Here is a 22,828-nt window from a genome sequence, read left to right as displayed (position 1 = left end):
TGTACTCCATAAAAAGCAAACCAGTAGTATCCTAGGCCTACAAAATCAATGAGTCAACTGGAATCAGTCAACTCATACAAATAAAGTTGTTGCCGATTAGAAACCAATTTTTGTGTGTTGCGCGGTGGACACAAAAGCACATAATCGTTACGCACAGATTCCAACTTTCAAAAATCGAGAGATTCAGTTTTAAAAATCTGGAGGTGCAAATGACAAAAAACCGCGGCTCAGTTTCACTATAATCTCGAGACAACTGATTTGTCTTTCCCTATCACGTCACAAAGCAATACAACATCTATAAAAACGAAAATGACTTCACTGAGACTATCGCAAAATGTTGATTCGTAATATAAGGAAAAGGCAACCACTTACCAATAGCGGACTGGTGCGTGGTGCACAGAAAACAGTTAACCTATTTATTTCCGTCATAACAATTCGACCATAAGTTTTAATCATCTCATTTCAACTTTTTAGTACTACGAATATTACGATTATGGTGGTTGCGAAATGACCACTTATACAAAAATAAAGTCTTTTCGGGATTCCGGTAACAAAATAACACTCTCAAACATTCATTCTAAAGATTTAGACCGACTATAAAAACGTTGAATAATAAGTGACTGCGCTTAAGCATAATGACAACAAACAAACAAATCCAACCAGAGCACAACACGAGTAGACACTCAACAAAATGCGCGGCAATACGTATATTGAATAACAATGATTAATGAGCACAAGACTTCTGACCATTTAGCAAAACTGAAATGGCGGGTGTTCAAAACAAATGTATTAGGTTCGACAATAATTATTTTAAAAAACGGGAAAAATAATGGTACAATCTGGAGGCTGGAGAAAAGTGGAAAATATGGAGTCTCCTGCCTAAATCGGTAGAGTAGGTGGGTATGATTACGTCATTGTCCACACACGGACGGTACTGGTTACAACAATTTGTGTAATGTTATGAAATGTAATGATCAGCTCTAAGTAAAGCAGGTGGTCGAAATCAGTTCATCAGCAAGATATTAAGAAAATGCTCACGAAACATTCGTGCCGTCCATCCTAGAATACTGCTCAAGTTTGTGCGACCCGTATGATATAGGATAGTGAACGTATACAAAGGACGACAGCACGAATGGTCGCACGTTTCTTCGACCCCTGAGAGACTGTCAAAGAGATTCTGAAAAACCTGCAATGCCGCAAAGTAACCTGCGAAAGCCTTCTTTCAAAGTTTCAAGAGCTAGCTTTAAGTTAGGAATGTAGCAATATACTACAACCCTCTACGGACTCCTTCAGTATGTATCGCGAATGCAAGATTATAATAATTCATTAGGGTATGCGGCTTAAGCAATCATTCTTCCCATGCTCCTCACGCGAATTGAAGGGGAAGACGAACTATAAACTGGTGCGACGGGAAGTAGCCTCTGCCATGCACTTCACAGTGACTTGCATAGCAGTAGATGTGGACAACTGAAACGTCGATAGCTGATCGGGCTAACATAACCGATTCAGTAATTTGTGACCGTTGCGCGGAGCGACACTTGTGCGGATATAGAAAAAAAATTGGAAATTTGTGGTAAGGTCTTAAGGGACCAAACTGCTGAAAGACGCCCTAGACCGCGACGCTACCCCGCGCGGCCGGATATGGAATGTGTTAACATTTCTGCGGAGCCCAGAACACTTCAGTTGTTTTTTTCCTTCACATTCTTGCCTTTGTCAACTTTCAAATAAACTATCACATTTCAATGTATCCTAAATTTCGTAGTCCTCGCTAATTCACAGCTAAACAATCACCTACCTACATAATCTAGATCTCTGGCTAAGCTACAGATCAATCTGTCACCACAACCACCTGCGAAAAGCCGCACATCCCAGCAAGAACCCCGCGCTCCGCAGAAATATCTCCCACAGAAGCTTCACTCCGCACTAGTGTTTCAGCTCTCCAATTCGGGCCTTAACACGTAAACAAGACAGCGAAGAACCGTTTCCGAAGTTCGTTTTCGTCTTCAGGTGCTTGCTCGGCTGGAAAGTGGTGGTGGTGGGTCCCCAGAAGGGGAGCGTCGCCGGGCGCTGGAACGCGCTTTCCCGCCGCCATTGACGTCACAGGAGGCGCGCTGCTCCCACGCGCCACTGAGCGTCTTTCCTCGCCGGCGCGCAGCCTCTCTCAGCTCGGCTGGACTACGACTCCAGCGAGAGAGGAAACAGCCGAGCATCGCTCAGCCACTGCCTAATAACGGTCAACGGCCTTGCCCCAGTGGATACACCGCTTACCGTGAGATCACCGAAGTTAAGCACTGTCGGGCGTGGCCGGCACTTGGATGAGTGACCATACAGCCGCCATGCGCTGTTGCCATTTTTTCGGGGTGCACTCAGCCTCGTGATGCCAAATGAGGAGCTACTCGACCGAATGGTAGCGGCTCCGGTCAAAGAAAACCATCAAAACGACCGCGGTGTGCTGACCACATGCCCCTCCTATCCGCATCCTCAACTCAAGATGACAAGGCGGTCGGATGATCCCGATGGGCCACTTGTGGCGTGAAGACGGAGTGCTAGCTAGACTGCCTAATAACATGGTATCAGTAGTACTTAGCTCACGAATACATGCATTACCTCTTTCAGTAAGAACTGAGCGACAAAATTTTACTTTACACAGTAATAAAAACCGCCTCAAGACGTATAATTCAGTATTTTGCATGTTATGCAAATTAAGTTGTAGGTACTTTAGTATACATACTGTTAATCACTGGATGGTAGAGGAGGCCCGATGATCTCATAGTATTATTCAAAGAAGAAATGTTAATGTAGAATAGTAAAATTGCTTATATTAATAAAAATTATGAACACAAGATCGCGGAAACACTTTACGTCTAACGAAGAAATTTTAAATTCAAGCAAGTAAATTTATTTTATCATTAATAGAAAGAAAGATAATATTTCGGTTTAGTCAATAAAACAAACTGTTGCATCTTACAAGTGAAGAAAGGCAGTGATTATTTTACATTCGTCCAGTGTATAAAATAATTACATAAAAAAGTAAATGGCAGTGAAGCGCAATGTAGAAGGAAAGTGTGGCTAACGAAAGGCTGAAGGGCTCAAACATACATTCCTTCTGCAAAACACAGAGCGACAGACCAGCAGGAAAGATGTAGTGGAGAGTGGAGGGGCAGGAGCGAGGCACTGTCAGACTGAGTTCTGTTTAAATTGATCTCCTAGTTAGAGCTTTACCTGCACATGACTTAATTCATTCCGGACTAGTGAAATTTGTGGTAAGTTCCTATGGGACCGAACTGCTGAGGTCATCGGTTCCTAGGCCGACACACTACTTAATCTAACTTTAACTAACTTACGCGCGCGCGCACACACACACACACACACACACACACACACACACACACACACACACACACACACACACACACACACACGCGCGCGCGCGCGCGCGCCCGAGGGAAGACGACACTAACCTCCGACGGGGGGAGCCGCGCGAACCGTGGCGAGGCGCCCCAAACCTCATGGCTATACCGCGCGGCTCCGTACTAGTGCCCGGGTTCGACAAGCAACATAAGGACTGGTGTAAGATGAAAGTTTGACTCCCGGTACAGCGAAAATGCTTATCGATCATGGACGAGCTGGCGTTTAAATTAAAAGCTTACGCGGTTTAATTTAATGAAAAATCAACAAATGAGTAGGAAGCAGCCAGGTGTTCTATATTATTACGCATGACAATACCACGAGAAAATGAAACCGATTCAAACTTGGTAATATGAATGTGCCTTCCACAAGGATTCGATTCAAACCTGATTGTATCCCTTATAATGTACATGGGTATAACAATAGGGATTACAACGCATATCACACGACTGATACATTTCGCATGGCACCAGCACCACTGTGAAATACAGAACTATTTGAATCCTCAACTGAAGTCAGCGCCAAGTGCTTTTCAATCCGCGAACAAACAAAATGGCTCCATCCCGTTCCTCAACCTTTAGTATGTGGTGTATCGTAACAAGGCCGAGAAAGTTGTTACGGCATTTAGCACTAGCACTTCAGACTGCTGTGTCTGCGCAATCTACTCAGAAAGCTGTGCACGAACTCAAACTAAAAGTTGACAAAGTAACGGTAGAGCATCGACTGACCATTTTAGATATTTTTGCTCGACGTCCGTGCAGCAACTAAGTGCTGCACTCTGATGCCTGCCAGTGAGACTTATCCCGATATACCTCTTCCCTGCTACACCTTGATGAAGCATGACTACATTTATCGGAGCACGTGAACTTGCAGAACCGTCGACCTTAGAGTTCTTAAAATCCTCACCTGTTACTCCAAGAACCTCAGCGTGAAGTGAGAACACGAGTTTGGTGTGCAATTAGCGCAACGCGAATTACTGGGCTCATTTTCCTCCAAACCACACCTTCAGATAGATATATGACTAATATACTACAACGCTCTCTCCCAGAGAACTAACAACGAAAACTACCGTTATTTCATACAGGGCGATGCAAGAGCGTGATCCGTCAATGCATCTGACAGTTTTACAATGTGTTTGCGATGACAAACTGTCCCCACAATACTGTCACTGGCATCGACACACAAGTTGAAGTGTTAAATTGCGTTACTTCCTTCCTAGGCTACCCCTAACTTGCTTAGTTCCGCCAAAAACGGATACGACACATGCCAAAATCTCTAATAACGGCATGGGGTGTATGCGGCCACACACAGCTCCTCCGTCTGATGTCACACACACACACACACACACACACACACACACACACACACACACAGGAATTTATTTTAAGGGTACAGTAACTAATCGCTCACTGGACCTATTTCCGCGCTTGAGGAGATATTCGAACCGTCATTACTAACCTGAGACAACGAGTTGGTGGGTGGGAGGGGTAGAAGGAAGGAGGCTACAGCACAAATTTGAGCAGCGTGCCGACATGTATTTCAGATAGGGCACGGCTGTACGCTTGGATTAAGTTTCGCAGTGGCACGCACAGGTGCAACCGCACAGTACCGCAATGCCGCTTGCGCAGAAGCCGTCCGGGAACAGGACCCTCCAATGACGCACTAGTGTCGTCAATTGTCGCAACGCCTTTCACCGCAAACCACACCGATATGGTTCCTGCGGAAGGGAGAGCTCTTCCTGCTCGCACGGGTAATTGGAGTAAACTGTACGTCTTACACCGTCAGACAGCGGCTCCAACAAACAGTTCACAACTTCCGACTAGAAGACCACACACACACACACACACACACACACACACACACACACAAAAAGCTTGTGCACCATTCGTGCAAATAAATGATTGTAACGAAACTTCCGAAAGTGTCTAAAAAATCCTCACACACACTGGAATAATTATAACTGATTTTCACATCATACTAAAACTCTTCGGCAGTTCACCAGCATAGTTTTCATCCCCCCCCCCCCCCCCCCCACGCCGCGAAGAACATAAGTACGACACTGAATTATATCCTAAGCCCAGTCAAGCAAAGTGTGCACATGGAGTGACAACGCTGTTATCTCAAACAGCTTGTGACGGCACTAGAGAGAGATCTTTAATCTTCGGTACGTTTTCCCACTCCGCAGCATTGAAAGCACATTCATGGGTATGCGCACACCCTGCTCGACCATTCACGCACACTCTCAGACATGCTCCGACAAAGTACTTAAAACACAACGCCACGCACTTTTCGCAAAGGAAAAGTGCCGACTGGTGCGAACAAGGGAAATCTTTGAGATTTTGGCGACTGACTTAGCATCTGACACGTCCTCCCGCATGCCATTACAGCTTGACGGGATTCTGGAACGAGTCGCACGTAAAAATAGAAATAGTACGAAAACATGGTTGTTACAGGAAAACAAAAAATTGGCTAGGTGCGTGTAGGACACGCGCACTGAGGTTTCCATACGAATTTAATTATGTGTTCATAGACACTGTATCCATTCCGGGAATCGAGGATATTGACAATTTTTGCCTGCTGTTGACATTGATACTGGTATGATATCTGTCTCAGAGACTCCAAGACTTTCAAGAATGTCTTAATCTCAAGTTTGAAATCGGATAACAAATGGCAAAAGAAAAATTAACAATTTCAGAGTTTTTCCCTTTACTTGTACTCTGAAAGGTTTCTTCTTGCCAAATTTCATGGTTCTAGGTCAACAGTAAGTACTCAATAGGTTCTGATGAGTGAGTTTACGAATTTCTAAATATGTGAATAAAAGGCGCAACATTTGGGTCCACTGATTTAGATGCTTAAAATCTTGCACCGCCAAGAGACCATCGACCTTAATATGTGACATAAATTTGAACTTCACGCGTTTATTCGTTCCTGAAAAGATAGAATAAAAAAAAAGTCTTATCAGACCGACAGACGGATAAAAAAGGACAAAAATTTTTTCGTGTTATGTAATTTCGAATTAACACTTTTAGGATTTTTTTCCTTTACTTGTGCTGTGAAACCTTGCTTTTTGCCAAATTTAATGATTCAAGGTCAGCGGTAAGTACTCTGTGTGTTCAGACGAATGAGTTTTCAAGTATTAAAATAGTGACATAAACGACTGTATTTTTTAATTGCACTGACCTAGATGCTTACAGTTTTTACACCGCCAAGGAATCATAGACCTTAATATCTGACATAAATTTGAACTTGATACGTCCACTCGTTCCTGAGAAAAAGGGTCCTTGAAAGTCGGACAGACGGACAACAAAGAGATCCTGTAAGGGTTCCGTTGTTACAGATTGAGGCACGGAACCCTAAAAACATCATCATCAAACAAGATTCATACTGCTAATGAAAATAATGGTGAGTGAGTATATTAGTTTGATGGCGACGTTATTTAAATTTTCGTAATATAAGACTACAATATTTTAAAGTGTGTTTCAGGGACGAGACAAGTGGTTGGCGAACTCGTATCCTCCTGAATGACTTCTCAAAGATACTAACTCTCAAGTTTCCTCGGCGAGACTGATTAACGACGTCCAGTCAGCAAAGTTGTTGATTCCATTTCTCTGGATATTTAGACGAACGGGCCAGTTCGTCTTCTTCAGATGCTGAGAGTTGTGTTGTTGCTAGGCGTATACGCGGAAAAACGGTATCAAAGACTCGGCTAAACATCGGTAAGCATAACGTGGGTCAAAAATAGTTTATATTTTTAATCTACATTACTAAACGGCTAACCCGGCGCAGGTCCTAGTTGAAAGTTGCCTTTTAACGGCTTGCAGGGGCAACAAAAATATGACTGTCAGTATTTCGTACAGTTATCGGTCGAATTTAAAAATTTACATTGTTGTGAAAATCCACTCGTTAAGAGCAATGGTCTTAAGTTAAAAGTTTAACGCAATAAGGCAAGTACTACACTTTAAACAGTGTACCGTACCTCAAGGCGCGCAAATTATCCGGAAAACAGTTCATCCAATAATTGAGACAGAACATTTAGCGACTTCCAGCAAACCTTACATATCATTTCAATTCTTTTCGAAACCATTTCTCGCTGCCACCCCGTACAAAATGATTCAAGGAAAAATTATTATCGCTAACTACACTTTCGCTGTTCACGCAGTAAAACTGCAAGTCAGGAATGATTTATCACTCCTTCGCCACTAACTCTATTCCCAACACATTTTGCAGCCAGTATCCACATATACCAGCGAACGTGCCTAAAATATTACGCCATTGTACGCCATATGATTCGGGAGATATGCCGTTTTACACACGGGAATTCAATTCTTTAAAGAATCGGGTGCGGGAGCGGCTACTGGTATGTTATACAATAACGCCGAGGACACACACACACACACACACACACACACACACACACACACACACACACACACACACACACACACGAACGCACGTTGATCTGCTGCGAGTACCTTAGTCTGCTGCTTGCACGTCCATACCAATGAAAACGCTGGAAACGCCCCCATAAGGTTGCCAACATTGAGATTGATTCGCATCGTTACTACGGAGCAACAATCGTCGCAGCGGGGCGAAGAACAGCATATAGGCGCCAGTCGGTCTGCGCTGCCAGAGCCTGGAGGTGCGTCGGACGTGGACGAAACTGGCGCACTGCTCGGACGTCCGCTACGGCTGGACGCGATGACGTGCGAGCGCTCCTACCCCGGCCGCGTGTAGCGGTCTCGGTCTGTCAGTCCGGCCGACAGCAGAGGCGGGCCGCATCGCATCGCGGGGCGCCGCCGTTCCCGCAGAGCACGCATAAAACAGGCCCTCCTCTTTTCTCTATCGGACGGACGTCACAGTTTGGAACAGAAGGGCCCGCGACCTCCCAGATAACGCGTCTCTGACGCAAACGCCGCCATCGGGTCATACGCAACCCACTAGGATTTCACAGACGCTTTCCTTCTATGTGGTGCAACTACCTACCAAAATAAACATACATTGCTTGGAAATTAGGTGAAAAAAAAACTTACGCCAGTCACTTTTAGACTGCTCGGAAAAGAAAGGGACGCCATCATCATCTTCAGGTAGAAAATTCACCAAGAACATAGCCACACAACTCTTCGCCTTAAGAACGCAGCATGTCATTCTCAATGGAGAGAAGTCTTCCGAAGTAAGAGTGATTTCAGGTGTGCCGCGGGGGAGTGTCGTAGGACCGTTTCTATTCACGATTTACATAAATGACCTTGTGGATGATATCTGAAGTTCACTGGGGCTTTTTGCGGATGATGCTGTAGTATATCGAAAGGTTGTAACAATGGAAAATTGTACTGAAATGAAGGAGGATCTGCAGCGAACTGACGCATGGTGCAGGGAATGGCAATTGAATCTCAATGTAGACAAGTGTAATGTGCTGCGAATACATGAAAGAAAGATCCTTTATCATTTAGCTACAAAATAGCAGGTCAGCAACTGGAAGTAGTTAATTCCATAAATTATCTGGGAGTAGGCATTAGGAGTGATTTAAAATGGAATGATCATATAAAGTTGATTGTCGGTAAAGCAGATGCCAGACTGAGATTCATTGGAAGAATCCTAAGGAAATGCAATCCGAAAACAAAGGAAGTAGGTTACAGTACGCTTGTTCGCCCACTGCTTGAATACTGCTCAGCAGTGTGGGATCCTATCACATAGGGTTGATAGAAGAGATAGTGAAGATCCAACGGAGAGCAGCGCGCTTCCTTACAGAATCATTTAGTAATGACGAAAGCGTTACGGAGATGATGATAAACTCCAGTGGAAGACTCTGCAGGAGAGACGCTCAGTAGCTCGGTACGGGCTTTTGTTGAAGTTTCGAGAACATACCTTCAGCGAGGAGTCAAGCAGTATATTGCTCCCTCCTACGTATATCTCGCGAAGAGACCATGAGGATAAAATCAGAGAGATTGGAGCCCACACAGAGGCATACCGACAATCTTTCTTTCCACGAACAATACGAGACTAGAACAGAAGGGAGAATCGATAGAGGTACTCAAAGTACCCTCCGCCACACACAGTCAGGTGGCTTGCGGAGTATGGATGTAGATGTAGAAGATGATGGTGAGTCACGAAACGCGTAGTGGTACAATTAACAACTGATGCAGAGCGATTTTTCGCCCTCCACCGAAGACGACAGCACTTTTGGTTTCCGTCAAAGATGACTCGAAACTCCGCAAGGGTTTGATTTACAAGATTCCCTGCGAGTTTGGCCTTTCGTACAACCCGCCATAGATGCATGGAGCACCGAAGGCACACTTCGCACTCATAGCCCAATAAATCGTCTGTGGCACAACAGTGTATCGATACCGGTCACACTATACGTTATAAAAATTGTCGAAACTCTACCGTCGACTTCATCCTTTTTGGTCTCAGTGGTAGAAGAAGCAGTTGAAATTCGTCTGCGAGGAATTTAATTAACAGAAATAGCGGTTTTAACTTGGAAAAATAATCATGGAATCCGGCGGTTTCTTTAATAAACTCGCAAAGGCGTCGCTACGCGGCTAATAACGACACATCAACAACATCCTCGCATGGCCACAGATTCGATTTATGGATGCTCTTTGCCACCGATCAACGTCTTTAACGTTTGTGTGTGGTTTAAAACGACGGGGCGAGTGCCGTAGCTTCGGTCTGTCGGCTCACTGCGAGTATGGCCGAAAGGACGAAATAATTACGTCTAGTTCATTAGAAGAAATCACCACGGTCGGAGCATAAAACTAGGGGGTGCTGTTCCAAGGATGGGGCAGAAAGGCGATCGTCGCCCTTCCAAGGGCAATGTTGTGGCATTCGCCTCAGGTAGTTGAGGAAAACTAAGTGGTGAACTGATATATGGAGTCGGCTCTTTCCAAATGTGAGTACCGTGACTTCACCACAGCGCGAGTTTATTCCCCTGGTCACTCGAGACAGAATGTACGCCTATTTAGAAGAGTATGGGTGAAGGACGGGATGATGACCTGTTTCAGAAGTACCTTTAGCGATACTAAGGTTCAAATGGGTCAAATGGCTCTGAGCACTATGGGACTTAACATCTTAGGTCATCAGTCCCCTAGAACTTAGAACTACTTAAACCTAACTAACCTAAGGACATCACACACATCCATGCCCGAGGCACGATTCGAACCTGCGACCGTAGCGGTCGCGCGGTTCCAAACTGAAGTGCCTAGAACCGCTCGGCCACCACGGCCAGCCGATGCTACGGAAATACATTTTTACTGTACCGCCAAAAAGCTGTTACGAAGCAGAGCTGTCATCACCTCGAAAATTGGTTTTAACATTATTCAAGGTCCCGTTGAAGGCGGTATGCTGCTGTCTTTCTTCGACCGAAGCTGCAGTAAAACTTTATTTTACTGCAACTAGTTCTGACTATTTTGTCGTAATCTGGCAGACTTTAAAGCTTATAATGGTATGAACATGGTGTAGTAACTTTAATGCGTCCACCGCCTATCTTCTATGTCAACGTGGAATAGCCACTCACAGACGGCGACTAGCAGCATTATCAGTGAAGGGTATATACTACGCGCGTCGGGGGATGCGGAAAACAGTGCAGTCGTTGTCGTACTGCGGAAACCACAGTGGTGAATGACAGCTGGAGAGGTGTGTATGGGCGAACAGACGTGTAACTGTTGAGGAACCGACCGCCCAAGTGAACCAAGTGGGGCTACCAACAGTGTCTCCTCAAAGACCAGTCAGCGAACGTTGCTGCGTATGAACCTCCGCGGCAGACGCCTGATTCACGCACTCATGCTGACTGCTGTTCATACGCAACGAAAGCTGGGATTTTCACGCCAATACCGCAACTTCACATGCAGTTCCTTTTTCCTCGGCACGATGGCATCTACCAGCAGGACAATGCATAGTGCCACAGCTCGCAGTGTGCGTGCGTGGCTCGAAGGGTACTAGGATGACTTTACCGCACTTCCCTGGCCAAAAAACTCCCCGGATTTCAATCCAATCGAAAATCTCTCGGACCACCTCGATCTAGCTGTTCACGTCAACTGGGAAACCGAGTGCAGATGTCCACGGCACTAGAGTTAGCATGACTCCACATACTAGTCGGTACCTCCTAGAACCTCAATGACACTCTTCCTGAACGTCTAGCAGGGGTTCGCGCTGCAAATGGTGGTTATTCAGGTTTCTGAGAGGTTGTCACATTAATGGTACGGGACACAAGACACTGAGGCGACAAAAGTGAGATTCACATACAAAGATGACGGTGGTATCGTGCACACAAATTACAAAAGGGCACTGTATTGGCACAGCTGTCATTTGTACTTACATGATTCATGGGAACAAGTTTCCGACTTCACTATGGCCGCACGACAGGAATTAACAGACTTTGAACGCGGAATGGTAGTTGGAGCTAGACACATGGGTCATTCCTTTTCGGAAACCGTTAGGGAATTCAATGTTATGAGATTCACAGTGTCAAGAGTGTGCCGAGGGTACCAAATGTTAGGCATTACTTCTCACCACGGGTAACGCAGTGGCCGTCGTCTTCACTTAACGACCGTGAGCAGCAGCGTTTGCTTAGAGATGTCAGTGCTAACATACAAGTAACACTGCATGAAATAACTGCACAAATCAACAGTGCGGCGAAAATCGGCGTTAATGGGCTATGGCGGCAGACGACCGAGGCGAGTGCCTTCACTACATTGCCTTCAGCGTCTCTGTGTTCGTGACAACAGTTGGACCCTAGACGATGGAAAACCCTGGCCTGGTCGGATGTGTTCCGATTTCAGTTGGTAAGAGCTGATGATATGGTTCGAGTGTGGCGCAAACCCCACGTTCTTAAGAAAGTTTGCACAAGACGGTGACGGCTCCATAATGGTGTAGGATATGTTTACATGGACTGGATCCACTGATCAAGCTGAACCGATCACTGACTGGAAACGGTTATGTTCGGCTACCTGGAGACCATTTCCAGCCATTCATGGATTTCATGGTACCAAACAACGATGGAATTTTTATGGATGACAATGCGCCATGTCACTGGGCTACAATTGTTCGCTATTGGTCTAAAGAACATTCTGTACAATTCGAGCGAATATTTGGCCATCCCGATCGCCCCACGTGAATCACACCGAACATTTATGGGACATAATCGAGATGTCAGTTCATGTACAAAATTTTACACCTGCAACACTTTCGCAGCTGTGGACGCTTACGGAGGCAGCAGGCATCACTGTTTCTGCAAGTAACTTCCAACGACTTGTTGAGTGCAAGCCACGTCGAGTTGCTGTACAATACCGTACAAAAGGAGGTCCGACACGATATTAAGAGGCATCCCCTGACCTAAAGCTCTGTGTGTACCACATGTCCATTATTGCGAAATTGTCATGTACATAGTTGATGCTGTGGATGTAGGTGGTCCTGGTGTATGGCACGACTTGACGGCTAGTGTAGCCGGAAAGCGTCAGTAGACATTTTGTTTGTAACAAAAGTTGTGATCTATCACCACTAGATGTTTAACGCAAGGACTTAGAAATACCCTGTATATGCGTTTGCTGCGAAGTACAATTTAAAGGAGATACTACGAGAAACGTAATCATGAGCACATGCCCGTATTCGGGTAAGGATAGAGGAGGGTACTGTCCGTGTACTTTTCACAAGCACCAACCTGAAATTCCACTTAATAGATTTAGGGAAAAGCACGGAAACCAAATTCTAGATGGTCGTAAGGGAATTTGGACAGCCATCCTCCAGAATGCGGGGCCAGTGTGTTGTCACTGCGCCACCTACCCAGGTGCAGCTGCGTATACACTGCTACGTGCTGCTCCACACTGCTCGGACTATTATTAACGGTAAAGTAATCCTAGCGTACACCAAGACGATAAAGTGACTGCACGCAAATCAGTTTCGATTAGTTATTTGGCAAAGCATGGACATCCCTCTGAACTCCTTGTGGTCACATTACGTCTGACTGGCTCCTGAATTATTCTGGTTCACAAACGATTGGAGATACCCAGATAAAGTCATTATATTCATCCTGAGCAGATGTTCAAGCAGCACTCACTGTGAAGTCTAACCTCGAGGGATAATCTGTACTTATTCCGCATGAACAGAATTCGTATTCCCAGTTTTTTGAATTGACATTGTGAGACCGCTGCTGAGCAAAGATACAAGTTTATTCTTATAAAAAGTAAAACGGCATCTACGAACAACTGTTAAAAGCTCATAAGTAGTCACATTTTTATCATATAGATTCGTGCTGTCATGTTCTCCCCAAGAAACTTTCGCCACAGCCAGGAACAGTCGACGACTTATATGTAACGTAATTTCAATGAAAAAATATACGTGAACGGCCATCTGATGACGAATCTGTCATTCGAAACCAATAACGGCGATATTACCGTCATTAACAGTGCGTCATTGCTATTTTGTTACTGTTTGTAAGAATTAACTTAGACCAGATCAGTGCTACACTCTTTCTTTAAAATGTTTCTGAATTCAGGCAGATAAATACTTTCAACAGTAATAAAAAAAGCACCATTCTTCCACTCAAAATACGTGCGTGCGCCTCTGCGAGAGAGAGAGAGAGAGAGAGAGAGAGAGAGAGAGAGAGCGGTGGGGTGCGGAATAACTGACGCTACTTCAATTATTTAAATCTGGGCAATTTACATGAATTACGTGCGTATCTGAAATTCTGAAATGGCGAGTACCAGAGCAGAAATTAAGGAGGCTGAAATTATGAACCTGACGCTCGAATATTTTATATTACGCCGGTATAAACGCTAAGCTTCAGTTTCGGATTCCAGAGAAGCATGCCAACAGAAGTTACGGTCAGCCTTCACAAATAATGATACTACTACTACTACTACTAATAATAATAGCTTGGTGAAAGCCCTTCAATCGAAAGCTACGTCGGCTACTTGCGCAACCCTAACCTACCCCAATTACACAACCGAGGCAAAAGGACCGATACTTTAACGTGGAATCCGAACCACTTGTCGCTACGGGCGACTCCTCGCAACCTTGAGAGATGAAAGCTAGATTAAAGGTGGGTCGAAAATATCCTTGGTCCGGCCGGGATTCGATACTGCGTTCTCTCTGGTTCCAGGCACGTGCTGTACTGCAACACCACCAGGCACAAACAATGCCAAACAACGAAGAGTTTCGAAAGTCTGACAGGTTCCTTCTGCGTCAACGATACGCAGAACACTTACACCAGTCTTATCTGATGTGACGAGTTCTGTACGAACGGAGCAAACTCGTAGATAACTCCGTCATCTGCACAATTTCGAACCTACGCCCGCTCAGTGACATCAATGGTTTTCCATCATGGCTTTGCTGCAACGTCAATTTTTTTTTTTTTTTTTTTTTTTTTGTGGTTTTAGGGCGCACAACTTCAATGGTCATTAGCGCCCTGACTACTCTAAGAATACACCGCGAGGCACAAGTTGACCACAACAACTAAAAGGGAAAACACGATAAAAGACAGACTGACAGGCATAGGATTAAAAAACAGCATCATCAAATGTCCTTAGCGAGGTGTGTCAAATTGATAAAACGAAGAACACGAGCAGCTGCTCGTGGGTCATCCGCTAAAATGGCATCGAAAGTATTTGGCAGGTTAAGATCGAGGCGCAGTGTGTTAAGATCTGGACAGGACAGTAAAATGTGTCTAACCGTCAGCAAGTGCCCACATGGGCAGAACGGCGCCGGCGCAGCCGTCAGCAGATGGCGATGGCTGAACCGGCAGTGTCCAATTCTTAACCGGGCTAAAATGACCTCCTCCCGCCGAGAAGGGCGTGAGGAGGACGTCCAAGCCACAGGAAGAGGTTTTAAGGCCCGAAGCTTGTTGTCGGTAAGTGCAGCCCAATCGGCATGCCACAGAGATAAGATGCGCCGACAAATCACCCTGCTAAAATCGGACGAAGGGACACAACAAAAAGCTGTCCGAGGCTGGAGGACCGCAGCCTTGGCCGCGGCATCTGCAGCTTCGTTCCCAGGGATACCGACATGGCCAGGAACCCACATAAAGCTAACTGGAGAACCGACGTCCACCAGCTGCTGAAGAGAGCGTTGGATCCGGTGTACGAAAGGGTGAACCGGGTACGGATCACTGAGGCTCTGGATGGCGCTCAGGGAATCTGAGCAGATGACATAAGCAGAATGTCGGTGGCGGCAGATGTAAAGAACAGCCTGGTAGAGGGCAAAGAGCTCAGCTGTGAAGACAGAACAATGGTCATGGAGCCGGTATTTGAAACTTTGTGCCTCAACAATAAAGGAACACCCGACCCCGTCATTGGTCTTAGAGCCATCTGTATAAATGAATGTCATGTCGATGAACTTTGAACGAAGTTCTAAAAAACGGGAGTGGTAGACCGAACCGGGGGTGACCTCTTTTGGGAGCGAGCTGAGGTCAAGGTGAACGCGGACCTGAGCCTGGAGCCAAGGTGGCGTGCGGCTCTCGCCCACTCGAAAGGTTGCAGGGAGTGAAAAATTAAGGTGTTGAAGGAGGCGACGAAAGCGAACTCCAAGGGGTAGCAGGGCAGAGACATACAACCCGTATTGACGGTCAAGAGAGTCGTCAAAAAAGGAACGATAAGACGGATGGTCGGGCATTGACAGTAGCCGACAGGCATACCGACAAAGCAGTATATCGCGCCGGTAGGTGAGTGGCAATTCGCCAGCGTCAGCATGAAGACTCTCTACGGGACTGGTATAAAATGCTCCGATCGCAAGTCGTAAACCCCGATGTTGTATGGAGTTGAGGCGGCGTAAGATGGATGGCCGTGCAGAGGAGTATACGAAGCTCCCATAATCCAGCTTGGAGCGGACGATCGACCGATATAGACGAAGTAGGACGGTTCGATCCGCTCCCCACGACAGACCACTGAGAACACGGAGGACATTTAAAGAACGGGTACAACGGGCGGCCAAATAGGACACATGTGGAGACCAGCTAAGTTTCCTGTCAAATGTAAGGCCTAAAAATTTGGTTGTCTCCACGACTGGGAGAGCAACGGGACCGAGTCGTAAGTACGGTGGGAGAAACTCTTTGTAGCGCCAGAAGTTAATACAGACCGTCTTCTCGGCAGAAAAACGGAAGCCATTGGCGACACTCCAGGAGTAAAGACGGTCAAGAGAACGCTGAAGACAGCGCTCCAGTACACGTGTACACTGCGCGCTGCAATAGATGTTAAAATCGTCCACGAAAAGGGAGCCTGATACATCAGCTGGGAGGCAATCCATTATTGGATTGATCGCGATGGCGAAGAGAGCGACGCTCAAGACTGAGCCCTGTGGCACCCCATTCTCCTGGCGAAAGGTGTCGGACAGGACAGAACCCACACGTACCCTGAACTGTCGATCCATTAAAAAGGAACGAATAAAAAGAGGAAGGCGACCGCGAAGGCCCCATGTATGCATGGTGCGGAGAATGCCCGCCTTCCAACAGGTGTCGTAAGCCTTCTCCAAATCAAAGAACACAGCCGCGGTCGGGCGCTTCCGCAAGAAGTTATTCATAATGAAGGTCGACAAGGTAACCAGATGGTCAACAGCAGAGCGGCGCCTACGAAATCCACATTGTACATTGGTAAGTAGGCGTCGAGACTCGAGCAGCCAAACCAATCGAGAGTTAACCATTCGCTCCATCACTTTACAGACACAGCTGGTAAGCGAGATAGGTCGATAACTGGAAGGCAAGTGCTTGTCCTTCCCCGGCTTAGGAATTGGGACAACAATAGACTCGCGCCAGCATGCGGGAACATGTCCCTCAATCCAGATGCGATTGTATGTACGAAGAAGAAAACCTTTACCCGCAGGAGAAAGGTTCTTCAGCATCTGAATATGAATAGAATCTGGCCCTGGAGCAGAGGACCGTGATCGGCCAAGTGCGTTTTCGAGTTCCCGCATGGTGAATGGGGCATTATAACTTTCACAATTCGAGGAGCGGAAGTTAGGTGGCCTAGCCTCCTCTGCCTGTTTGCGGGGGAGGAAGGCAGGGTGGTAATGAGCGGAGCTCGAAACCTCTGCGAAAAAGCGGCCGAAGGCATTGGAGACAGCCTCAGGGGCTACAAGGACGTCATTCGCGACCTTCAAGCCAGAAACTGGTGAGTGGACCTTAGTGCCAGATAGCCGGCGCAGGCTACCCCAGACAACAGAAGAAGGAGTAAAACTGTTGAAGGTGCTTGTGAAAGCAGCCCAGCTGGCTTTCTTGCTTTCTTTGATAATACGACGACACTGAGCACGTAATCGTTTATAATTGATACAATTCGCCACTGTAGGGTGGCGTTTAAATGTGCGTAAAGCACGTCGACGAGCACGTAAAGCGTCTCTACAAGCCGCGGTCCACCAGGGGACCGGTACGCGACGTGGAGAAGAAGGAGGGTGAGGGATGGAATATTCAGCAGCAGCGAGAATGACTTCCGTGAGGTGTGCGACCTGACGATCGCAACTTGTAAAGGTTTGATCCTGAAAGGTCGCCCTGGAAGAGAAGAGCTCCCAGTCTGCCTTGGAGATGGTCCAATTAGAGAAGCACGGAGAGGGGGTATGCTGCAGGAGATGGATAACACACGGGAAGTGGTCGCTCGAATATGTATCAGAAAGTGCATACCACTCAAACCGGCGTGCAAGTTGGGGAGTACATATAGAGAGGTCTAAATGGGAATAGGTGTGAGATGTGTCCGAAAGAAAGGTTGGGGCGCCAGTATTGAGGCAGACAAGATCGAGCTGGTTGAAAAGGTCTGCTAACAAGGAGCCCCTCGGGCAGGATGCTGGAGAGCCCCAAAGGGGATGGTGGGCATTGAAGTCTCCAGTTAACAAAAGTGGTGTAGGTAGCTGAGCAATAAGTTGCATCACGTCTGCCCTGGTAACGGCAGATGACGATGGAGTGTAAACGGTACAAAAGGAAAACGTAAAAGTGGGGAGAGTAATGCGGATGGCAACTGCCTGCAGGCCGGTGTGCAACGTGATGGGATCGTAGTAAATATCATCCCGGACCAGCAACATAACCCCTCCATGAGCTGGGATACCTACCACAGGGGGTAGGTCAAAACGCACAGAGGTGTAGTGTGCCAAGGCAATTTGATCGCATGGGCGTAGCTTCGTTTCCTGGAGGGCTACGACGAGCGGACGGTGCAAGCGGAGCAGCAACTTCAAGTCCTCTCGGTTGGAGCGAATGCTGCGAATATTCCAGTGAATAAGTGCCATCATAAGAAAAGGAAGATGAGAGAAGTGGTCACCTCGAAGGCCGCTTAGGGCCTGGCTTCGAGCGAGCACTGCCGCCGCTATCAGTAGGCGGACAGTCATCGTCCATGTGGTCTATAGGGTCATCGGCCATCTCGGGAGGATGGCCGGGAGGGGGAGCTTCCTCCGCCAGTGAACGGCCAGATGTACGGCTACCAGCGGTGCGGCCAGGCGAAACAGATGACGGCCTGGGGCGGCAACCGCTGGGTGGCGCAGGAGAAGGAATGCGCCGTGGCGGGGAAGGAGAACTGTGCTTCCTATGCGCCTTTTTGGAAGGACGTGTAGTGGAAGTACCGGTCGAAGGCTGGGAGGTCGAGGTACGGAGGAAGTCTGCACGGGATGGTTCCTTCTTGAAGGCCCGTGCATCTGACTTCGATGTCTTCGTCTTAGCAGAAGCTGAGGAAGGTGCTCGTGTCTGTGGGGTGATGGGAGGAAGAGGAGACGTCGACCGCGCGATCTTAGCACTGGCCGAACGGACGACCGTGGTGCTGAAGGTCAGATCGCATGTCTGGGTTGCTACCTCCCGGGTAGTCCGAGGAGAGGCGAGGACAGTACTGTATTTCCCCGCTGGGAGCAGCGTGGGCTTCCTACTAGCCAATAGCTTGCGAGCAGCCGAGGTGGACACTTTCTCTTTGACCCGAATTTCTTGGATACAGCGTTCTTCCTTATAGACAGGACAGTCGCGGGAGGATGCGGCATGGTCACCCTGACAGTTCACACAACGAGGAGACGGAGGTGGACAGTCACCCTCATGGGCATCCCTGCCACAAGTGACACATTTAGCTGCATTGGAACAAGACTGTCTAGTGTGATTGAAACGCTGACACTGGTAACAGCGCGTAGGTGTCGGGACATAGGGGCGAACAGAAATAACCTCGTATCCCGCCTTAATGCGCGATGGCAGCTTAACACTATCGAAGGTCAAGAAAATTGTCCGGGTCGGTACAAGGTCATTGTTGACCTTTTTCATGACCCTATGGACAGCCGTCACGCCCTGCTCAGCGAGGAATGATTGAAGCTCCTCATCAGTCAATCCGTCGAGGGAGCTAGTATACACTACACCACGAGACGAGTTCAAAGTTCGGTGGGCCTCCACCCGGACAGGGAACGTGTACAGGAGGGTGGCCCGAAGCAGTTTTTGTGCCTGAAAGGCACTCTCAGTTTCTAGTAATAAGGTGCCGTTTCGCAACCTGGTACAAGATTTGACAGATCCGGCTATGGCATCTACGCCCTTCTGAATAACGAAAGGGTTGACAGAGGAAAAATCCTTTCCGTCCTCAGATCGAGAAACTACGAGGAACTGTGGGGCAGGCGGTAGTACTTTTGTCACTGTTGGCTGGTCACGTTTCCGTTTTTGAGTCGAAGTCGAAAGAGATGGAGTAGAATCCATTGCGGAGGAATCCCCCATGATTGCCAGCGTCTCCGATGGCGCGCTCCTTCCTTGTGGGGACCCTCTCAGAGGGCACTCCCGCCTTAGGTGAATGTTTACACCTCAGGTCACACCTCCCGAGAAACAGACGGAGGGACCAATCGGCATGGTCAGAAGGTATCAGCTCAGGCAATCACCCCTCCCCGGGCCTGGCCTTTACCAGGGGGTACGCGCGTGCCTTACATGTCTACCCAGGGCGGGGAATTACGCGTTACCCCGTCACCGGCTACGCGTGCGAACGCGTGGGTCGGCCTTCAGGCACGCACAGGGAGGAAGGAAGAAGAGGAAAAAGAAGAGAGAGAGGGAGAAAGAGGACAGACTGTCTCAAACGCCGAGGCGGAGACCAGAGAAGGCAAGGAGAAGAAGGTAATGAGAAGGCAAGGAGAAGAAGGCAAGGAGAAGGCAAGGGAAAAAAGGCAATGAGAGGGCAAGGAGAAAAAGGCAATGAGAAGGCAAGGAGAAAAAGGCAATGAGAAGGCAAGGAGAAAAAGGCAATGAGAAGGCATGGAGAAAAAGGCAATGAGAAGGCAAGGAGAAAAAGGCAATGAGAAGGCAAGGAGAAAAAGGCAATGAGAAGGCAAGGAGAAGTCAAGGGAATGAGTAAGGAAGACAGTGAGGTCGAGAAGAGCAAGGAAAGGAACCAACAAAAGGAAGGAAGAAACGAGAAGTGAAAAACCAAAAAGACCACGATTATAGGTCGTGGAACCGTCCGTCTCCGGACGCAGGCGCTAACAACCCCCGTGAGGGGGATGGACTCCTTTTAGTCGCCTCTTACGACAGGCAGGAATACCGCGGGCCTATTCTAATCCCCGGACCCGCAGGGGGGTGCAACGTCAATGAATATTCGTATCCATATGGGTGGACTTAGGGTTCGGGTCACGAAATCCAGCATTTCAACTCCCCGTTGTGACCGTTAAGCTCTCTCTACTCGCTCACTGCGCACGCGCACATGCATGCATGCATGCATGCGCGGGCGCGCGAGCACACAACACACACACACACACACACACACACACACACACACACACACACAATCAGAAACCAATTTCTTTTATTAACAGAACATCAAACTCAAAGCCAAAACTGGAAGAAATTCTTTTTTTGCAGTCGTGTTTGTATTGTCCGAAACATCGCATGAAATTTTGTTTCTCTCTGCTTGTGCTGACGTCAATGAACTGTTCCTGTGCGGAAGGAAAACTGGGTTACGCGCTCTTGCTTCGAGATTTATGATTTCTCCAGGACAACGTCATATTTTCAACTGCTCTTGTAACAGTATTGGGGAGCTACGTTTTCTTCACCAAGTGGAGAGTAGCTCTCTCTCTCTCTCTCTCTCTCTCTCTCTCTCTCTCTCTCTCTCTTTTATTTTTAGCCATTTTTTTAAGATGCCGTCCATCGAGTCATTTGCTTTATCCTTCAAATTCGAAGCCTCTCTAACCGCAAAACATAACTTTTAAGAAAATTTTCATTTGTTGTTCAGTCTCAGCTGCAATTTTTAATTAGATTGTATGTTTCGATCACTCAGGATCATTTCCAGATCTGAAACAAAGTGAAACTAAGTATGTGCCAATATTTTACAATGAATAGAAAAAAGAATCGTACATAAATTTGGGATTTATCTAAGTAGTTGCGCCAGCAACCTGTCTTGTCTGTTGAGAACCACACGTTAGAGTACTGTGTTGTTCTGCAGCTGTGGCCAATGTTTTAAATAGGTATATGTCGGAAGGAAAGGGGGAGGGCGCAATGGAGTGAAAGTGATTGGGAGAGGGAAAAAGGAAGCTTGGTGTGCTTGGGGGGGGGGGGGGCGGAGAAGAACGTCAGGAGTTTAAAAAGAGGGGTCTTGTTAAAATTACAGAAGGTATAATTACGTAAAAGTTTTAACAAAATCTAATTTAAAAGTGTAACTGGGAATTATAGTAAATATCCAGACAGTTGCTAATTCTCACGAGACGGATCTGTCGCTTATAGTGATAATTTTTTTCTTCTGCTATATTTTCGACTCCTTGGTAGCCACAGACCCTACGGAAAAGCAGTGTGTGAAGTATCCCTGTAACATGTAAATTTCAGCAAGCGAAGGATTAGCTGACGTGTGCCAGTTTTAAAGCAGATGATGTTGAAAACCGATGTTTCCTATACCTGGACTTTCGTTTAGTTCATGTCTCAGCAAGTTGCAGCTATTGCCAAGACTCTTCAAGACGATTCTGTTTGGATGAAATAGACTCTTGTTCTGTCCGTAAGCTTATGAGTTTGTACACAATGAAATCACTTGAATCCTGATTATCGAAACAAAGCTGTTTCGAACGGTATTAACTATAAGAAGTTCTTAGCAACAGCATTGTAGTTCATTGGGTAACAAACAGAACTGGGAGAGCACGCGATTTTGTTTTTTGGCTTACCTTACATCACGTCAACTGAATCTTGGGATGGTTCCTTCGGTAAATTCATGGCTGACTATCCAGTCTTCGTTGAACTGGGTTCATCGTACGACTGTGACGCTCAAGCTGCCGACTGACGATGAAAAAAGGTAAAAAAATGGACAAGCCGAACAGAGGCATTTTTATGATTTACGTGATAAACATAAGAAAGTGAACTAGATATAACCTCTCCAATCTATACAGAGCGTAATTCAACGTAAAGATTTTTAGCTTACGCTACGATACATGAAGTCAGGTAGTGTGTGCTTGTTTGCACCTTTATCGCGGGATCCAATGCGTTTCTTCTATTTGTGAATACTTTATAGTCTTTAAGGCAGGCTATGAGGTTTAGCAG

At 46.8% G+C, this 22,828-nt stretch overlaps 1 protein-coding gene across 4 annotated transcripts in view; it reads right to left on the bottom strand.

The window, feature by feature from the left end:
* Positions 1-22,828, bottom strand: part of LOC126473698 (inositol-trisphosphate 3-kinase homolog) — a 503,381-nt gene that overhangs the window by 34,018 nt on the left and 446,535 nt on the right. Inside the window, exon 1 of one of the 4 annotated variants that reach the window (XM_050100955.1) lies at positions 7,881-8,169. The exons of the other annotated variants lie outside the window; for them this stretch is intronic. Within the exon in view, the coding sequence (XP_049956912.1) occupies positions 7,881-7,964 (84 nt within the window). The 5' untranslated portion in view covers positions 7,965-8,169. Of the gene's footprint in view, positions 1-7,880; positions 8,170-22,828 lie in introns of those variants that run through there. 4 annotated transcript variants of the gene reach the window in all.

The sequence above is a fragment of the Schistocerca serialis genome, chromosome 1 (assembly GCF_023864345.2).
Source record: "Schistocerca serialis cubense isolate TAMUIC-IGC-003099 chromosome 1, iqSchSeri2.2, whole genome shotgun sequence".
NCBI lineage: Eukaryota > Metazoa > Arthropoda > Insecta > Orthoptera > Acrididae > Schistocerca > Schistocerca serialis.
Note: the sequence above shows the minus strand (reverse complement) of the source record. Positions and strands in the feature narration are given on the sequence as shown.